This window comes from Copadichromis virginalis, linkage group LG3 (assembly GCF_057382275.1).
Source record: "Copadichromis virginalis isolate Kocher_CV1m ecotype Utaka linkage group LG3, C_Virginalis_male_GT1.1, whole genome shotgun sequence".
NCBI lineage: Eukaryota > Metazoa > Chordata > Actinopteri > Cichliformes > Cichlidae > Copadichromis > Copadichromis virginalis.
In genome coordinates, this window is record NC_140620.1 from 47,631,555 (window position 1) to 47,638,541 (window position 6,987).

The 6,987-nt window shown below is 38.7% G+C and overlaps 1 protein-coding gene and 1 long non-coding RNA gene across 2 annotated transcripts; both read right to left on the reverse strand.

The window, feature by feature from the left end:
* Positions 1-209: 209 nt before the first annotated feature.
* On the reverse strand, positions 210-1,382 carry LOC146715029 (uncharacterized). The gene is made up of 2 exons (XM_085452775.1): positions 1,125-1,382; positions 210-899 (listed from the first exon to the last, which is right to left on the reverse strand). The coding sequence occupies exons 1-2, from the start codon at positions 1,365-1,367 to the stop codon at positions 381-383; spliced, it is 762 nt and encodes a 253-aa protein (XP_085308901.1). The 5' UTR covers positions 1,368-1,382; the 3' UTR covers positions 210-380.
* A 3,472-nt stretch (positions 1,383-4,854) lies between these two features.
* On the reverse strand, positions 4,855-6,344 carry LOC146715030 (uncharacterized). The gene is made up of 3 exons (XR_014919325.1): positions 6,179-6,344; positions 5,358-5,838; positions 4,855-5,238 (listed from the first exon to the last, which is right to left on the reverse strand). It is a non-coding gene; the product is annotated as an uncharacterized LOC146715030 (long non-coding RNA).
* Positions 6,345-6,987: the final 643 nt, after the last annotated feature.

The following is a 6,987-nucleotide window of genomic DNA, read 5'->3' on the forward strand; positions in this document are numbered from 1 at the left end:
GAAATACTTGTTTGTATGAAAATAAAGACAGTCTTGTTACTTCACTTAACATAAATACTTTTTATAAAAAAACAAACAAACAAACAAAGAGTCTTTCTTGACTTCCCTTAAGATACTTTTTATACCATCCACATGTAAGCACTATTGTCCGCTTTTGTAACTTTGGACTAATCTTATGAAAAAAAAAAAAAAAAAAAGAGACTGCAGGTCCAACTTAAATTGCCTTACTTCCTTGCAGGTAATTGTTTTAAGTTAATCAACTTGAAAACTTTAATAAGTTTATTAAGTGACTTTGATAAACTTAATTCAATTACTTGTAAATAGTTATTTAAATTGGATTCCCCATTCTCTGTTTTTTCAGTATATGTTGTCATCGCATGTTATGGGGGAAACAGTAGAGTGGAGCGAGTAAACCAGTGGTTGTACCTCATTAACAGAAGCTTCTCAAACCTTTTGTCAGAAAGTCGATTTCTTTTAGGCGTGAGCACCAAACCTCCCAGACTAAAAAGTCGCTCCACAGGAGCACTTGATGGGGTTGGAGTGTTATACTTTAAAAAAATTGTCTTTATGCTTGAAAATTTATGCAGAATCTGAAGGTCGTAGCCTGACATCAGGTAGTCCATAACTTCTTTTTCTGCAGAATAGGTCTCCTCCTCTGGCTCTGCCTCAAAAGTGAAAAAGTCCATCTCACCTTGGCTGCTAGATGTAGTAGCACTGGGCACACTGGCAGGGTTTTTTGCCAGAGGAGCAGTGGTGCAACACTCTGCTGTCAGAAGCTGTTTTACTCGCTCCCTCCTTCCTGCATCTCTCAGCCATCGGAGTTTGAATTTTGGACAACTGGCAGCTGCAAGAAGGGCATCTTTGTCATCCAGCACACCGGCGAAACGAGTCTGAATAGCCTAAAAAACATAATTGATATTTTTATGCCTACAATTTATTATGTTATTGAATTATTTGCAAACCATGCCTAATATGAGATCAGTATTATGGATTAATTTTGTTTTAGGTTACTTGTAAACATTTTAATTGTTTTAATCTTATTTTTCAATGATAATTAATATTCTGTTCCATGTTTGTGAATTGTATGAAGCAAAAAATCTGACTAATTTCAAGATAGAGCGTACCTGTACAATGGCATCTGGAAGGCCTGCAGTCATCCTGGAGAGGTCATCTTTCACAGCCTGGGTCTTCTGCATCAGAACTTCAAGTGTTGGTAGTAAAGTTCCATATGGACAGTCGCCTTGTAAAATGTCCAGTGCTGCAGTCAGAGGTTTCATGGCCATGCAGTACTCATGCAGGAACTGGTATTCTTGATCTTTGAAGCACTTCAGTCCTAGCTTTGTGCACACAGTATTCAGCTCACCCATGGGGATTTCTGCAATTCTCTTTACAGCATCAAAAAAGGAATTCCACCTTGTGGATGTTGGTATTAGGAGCTATCTTTTGCTGATTTCTTCCACTGTTTCTGATGCAAGTGTAGATCTACTCGATTTGGTCCAAAGAGCTGTGCATTTTGCTGTGCTGCTCCTATACACAGCCCTGCTCTCTGCATTGGTTGTTAAATGTTTCTCCACATCACGTGTGCAAATTATGTTGATGGTGTGCGAAGCACACCTGCGGTGCGGGGGAAGAGACAGCTGACCATCACTTTCATTCTCAGCCGAGAGGATTTCTGACAGATCAGAAAAAGTGACATCATCGTCTTTGGGGCTGGACTCTTCCTCCTCCGTCTCATCATCGGACTCCGTGACAGGATGATAAACTTGAAACGCCTTAACAAAGTTGGATCCATTATCAGTAACTGTTGCAACTACTTTGTTGAGTAATCCATAAGAGGAGTGGATGTTTTCGATTTCTGTACCAATGACATCATACGTGTGTCTACCACGAATTCGCCTACATGCTAATGCAACCTTGTGGCGCTCTAATGTGGTTCTACTGATCCAGTGGAGCATTACTCCCATATAGCTTCTGTTGTTAGCAGTCCAAATATCCGCGGTAGTTGAAACAAAGTCAATCTCATTCAGTGTGGCCTTCAAATTTCTCTCCATTTCTGTAAACTCCTTCTCCAAGTAAGAAGTAAAAGTCGTTCGGTGAGGCAGCTCGGCATTAACAGAAGTAGGGATCTTTTTTATTATGGCACGAAACGAGGGCGAGTCAACAGTGTTTATAGGTAGCATTTCTTCTACAATATACTGCGCGACCAACTTCTTCAATTCTTCATCACTTACTGGTTTTGCACCAAAGTCCAACTTTTGTTGTTTGGGGGGTGTAGGACCTTCTGCGGAAGTCACGGCTCTCTGCTTCGGACCACTTGGTGGGACTCTCTCTGTGAGTTTGACTGTGCTGTGCTGCGACTCCAAATGTTTCTTTAAGTTTGACGTAGTGTTTTTGAAGGTAGATAACACTTTTTCGCCAACACAGAGTGTACAACGAACCTTAATATTTAAATCTTTAGTTGACAGAAACTCAAAATAGTGACCATATTTCCAGCTAAAGAACGAACATCTCTCTCCCTCCATTGTTGTTTACACTTTTTTACGTCGCTGGCCCCACAAGAGGACCTGGCTGCAGCCACTGTGGAGCTCCACAGTAACCGGAAACACGTGACCTCCATAGTAACCGGAAACACGTGACCTCCACACTCGCCGTAAACACGTAACTTCGGTTAAATCGACTTTGACAGCGACAACTAAATTGCGTTTTTGTTACTATAAAATGGTTTTAAGTGGGGTGTTTTTTTAACACTCTGGGTTTGTTCAAAAAAAATTCACCATCCCCTAACTTGTTCGTGGCCAAAAGTGACACTTGCTGTTTTGCTGATTTATTATTATTTTTACAGTACATCGCGTTGTGCGTTCTGATTGCTGTAGACCATTGTCAATCAATCTAGTCCAGTGTCTCCTGTACAGGAGCGGTCCCTAATAGGCCCACGGACCGGTCCCGGTCCGTGAGTCCTTTGGTACCGTTCCAGGAGAGTTGATCCTCCGGTGTGAAATGTATGGTTGTAGTTTCTGTGTCTTATTTTGAAAGAACTATTTACGCGTTACCATAGCGACCAGAGAGCGTTAAAAAGCAGAGAGGAGGATGTCACTGTCATTGTTGTTGGCGCACAGCTCAAGTCACGTTTATTATTATATTTACAAAATACCACAGTTTCTTTTTTTTATTCTTTTGTTGTATTTATCTGCGACACCTTAAAGGTCGTTCCCTGAAAATATTGTCTGACATTAAAGTGGTCTGTGGTGCAACAAGCTTGGGGACTCCTGCTGTACAGTACAGAATGCGTTTAGCTTGTCGAATTTACATAAATCTTCGATCGCTAGCAGTGTAACTCTGAAGTGCTGTACTGTATGTTTGTAAGTTTTCTCCCAAACAAACACAACAATGCCGACAAAACGTTTTGCACCCTCAAATGCACCTTTAGGTTTCATTCCATAATACTGGACTCATGTTTCTACGAAGGTTTGAACTCTAGGAGTGTTTAAACAAAAGAGAAAAGTGTGAAAATGTTCATGCCTGTCTGAGAAAAGTGTATAAAGCAAGTAGTGAGGGGTTTCACAGTCTTAACATCTATAATAATTGTAAAAAATAAAGTTGGCTACTTCATGGATTTCACCTACCGCGGGTTATTTTTAGAACGTAACACCAGCGATAAACGAGGGGCTGCTGTATTATTGATAGTAGAGTCTGGGACATCTAATTGATTAACATCGACATTGATTATTATGCACTATTATTTTTGTTCAAGGAGAGCCAAAAATATAAAACTCTCTCTCAGCTTGTTTGTTGCCAAAAATGGCCACTTTTTGTGTATGTTCACAAAATGCTATAAAATGTATATTTCTTAAAACATTTTTCTACTTTTACCGACGTGACTCTTTAAAATAGCACCAGTTCTTTTCATCAAAATCAAAATTGTATCTAAATTTTTTACTCTTTATAGCCAGTTAGGTTATATATTACCATTAACTTTTCAGATAAAACGGTGATAAAGTCCTAATGTTTTCATGAAACTTCCTTTTTTTCCCCATCTGAGCATCGGGGAAAAGGCTGTCTTGCAATTGTTGAGGTCACTAGTGTGTGCCCCATTTCTTCCAGGATCACTCTCTTTATAGGTTTTAGTGGAATCCTAGTACTGTGAAGTGGTTTCATGGTACAAAGGGATTGTATTCCAAGATCTGGGAGATTGTAGAAATGAGCAGTGATGCCCTTCCTACCATCTTTCCAGAAAAATAATTGATCTGGAAGCTGTTAGGCTGACTTACAGCAGCAGCACTTTCTGCACCTGCATAAACTCCAGGACACATTTACTAACGGTGTTTGTTGCTGTATGTGCAGCTTTGAATTTTTTAATAATATATATTTTGTTAATATTTCCGCTATGGTGTCTTGTTATGAAATGTACAAGAGTAAAAGTGTTTTTAGCAGGTGCTTCAAAGCTAAGTTTGACTGGGAAACTCAAAGCTCAATAGGCTGTATCAACAGAAATTCACTGCAGCCTATGTAATATTTCATGCGTCATAATTTATTCTACTCTATCTTGCAAATACATATTTGTGTGGCAATGTCATGCACAACACACACAACTATTAGATCCTTAAGATCAAACCCTTGTCATTCTTTTGGTCCACTGCAGTGCAGTAGTCAAAAAAAAGAACAAGTGAAGTGTCCACAGATGGCCAGGATAGAGCCCAGAGTGTTAATGTTTAAAATGTATAAAAATATTATTGATTACAATTCTTTACTATTAATATCAACAATAAGCTTTTTATTTTGAAATTACAAGTTTAAAAAAAAATGCTGTTACACTGTAATCCTTTATTATAAGTATGGACACAGAATAAAGTGAACAACATTTTGAAATAAGTTTAATTGGAATTTTGTACTACGCAAAAAACAAAACAAAAAACAACAACAACATATTAAACAAACAAACAAACACAGCCAGTGCCTTCATTTGTCCATTACATGTCAAACATAGCACTGACCCTTAGCCCCTGCTCATCAGCACATGCTTTCAAAAAGAGCTCCATGTCCTCTGCAAACTGAAAAACAAAGAGGAACAAGTCCCTTGCTCCAGTGTCTTCTTCCTTCCTCAGTGTCTCTTAAGACCCTCTGCTGGTCCCCTTGATTTAAGGACAGATATTTGGGCATTGTTACATGTCCACGGAAAAGTGCCTTATTTTGGACAACCCAGTGCACAGCAGGACGCAGATCTTCAACAACTGCTGGCTCCTGTGTCAGGCAAATGGGAATGAAAACATAGTTATTTCTCTGTTGCAGAACAGTTTTTTAACAGTTATTCAAATGTCACTAACCATGTAATTACACTACTGTTTAAAGTGAATACTGACTTGACTGACTTCCTGGAACTTGCGCTTTTTCAGTCTGAAAATGGGCACGTGTTGTCCTTCAAGCACAGCTTTGGCTTCCTCTCTCCAGTGTGCAAATAGCTTGCCAGAGCTACGAAGAGTAAGGCCACAGTGAGGCATGTCATTTTCATGGACTTTCCATCAGCTGCAGTTTTATTGAACACAGAGGGTAGAGCATATGAATGTTCTAACAAAGACTCAGAAAATGGTTCAGATCCCAAAGACAAAACCTTGGGGGGGAGACGGGGCTCCTCGAAGAGTACTGCCGGAGGAATACGGGTCTCCTCGGAGAGTTCAGCGGGGAGCAGTCCTGATAATGGTGGCTGACTTGGTATTGAAGAATGCTGACAAGACAATAAATGCCTTGCCATATCCCCACGCCGTATGATTGTAAGATTACAGACAGGGCAGTGAAAGTGTCCTGTTGTCCTACAAGGCAGCCTGCACCGGCATATCATTTTATCTGTAAGAGAAAAAAACAAACAAACAAACAAACAGATGTAATTTAAATGTAGTTGTATAGAATGCAATCAATTTGTCTAACAATCAGATTGTACATGTTAACAAAAACATCCAAGCCAACCTCAATAATGAAAGCAAAATGGTATGGATCACAAAACTTATGTCAAGGAAAGTGGTGAAAAGTAAATAAAAATATATTTTATAAAAACACTATTTTTGTTGCAGATGAATGAACTGAACTGTACAATATCAACAGCAACTTTTAAGTCAACAAAGATACTGCAGAAGTGCTTAAAAAAGTGCATATTTATAACTATAAAGTATATTTAATACAAACATACCTTTGAAAGGCAAAGCATTTTTTTATATGCACACTTAGATGCTCCTCAATCTTTGCCCTGACAGTAGGGCTGAAAGTGGGGCACAGAGGGCAGTGAAAGAGTCCTCTGCAACACGTGTTGCATTCCTGCAATTCTGGCTTTAAGCCCGAATTCCAGATTGATAAGTGCATCTAAAACAGAGAGAGAAACAGATAAACATCATATACACATTTAAGTTAAGGTTTTAGCAGAAATAACAATTTACAGTTGACATGTAATAGATTTGGGAAGAAAATCCTTGAAAAAAAACCCACAAATATTTTACAAGACACTTTAATTTGTGAGACATGTTTCTATTGACATATAACAGTCAATTGAACAGAGGCTAACTAAAATCTGGGCAATAAAAAGGCTGTACAGAAAAGAATGACGAATAGAAGTATTGATAAATATCTAAATCTGTTTGTGACGAAATTTACAGTGTTGACGCTAACCAAAGGTGTCACAACTACACACGTTCCTTACTACAGTTTAGATACCTCTGTTTAAAAAGCACCGACTCGACTTTTTAGTCAAGTCGAAGTAAGAAGTACAGGGTCTAAAATATAATTTATGTACAAAATTTTGAAGTAATCTTGCGTCCAAAGCACGCGTGTGGGGGGCTGATTTACAAATGTACGGATTACAAAGTACAGATACGCGTGCTAAAATGTGAGAAGTAGAAGTATAAAGAAGTATACAGTAGGCACAAAAAAGTACAGCAGTAAAGTAAAGATACCAGAAAATTCTACTTAAGTACAGTATTGAAGTATTCGTTATTTCGCATCTCT

Coding starts and splice junctions, on each gene's coding strand:
- LOC146715029 (XM_085452775.1), bottom strand. CDS start 1,367: ATGGGTGAGCTGAATACTGTGTGCACAAAGCTAGGACTGAAGTGCTTC. Junction 900..1,124: donor TTCCAGATGCCATTGTACAG/GTACGCTCTATC, acceptor TATGTTTTTTAG/GCTATTCAGACTCGTTTCGC.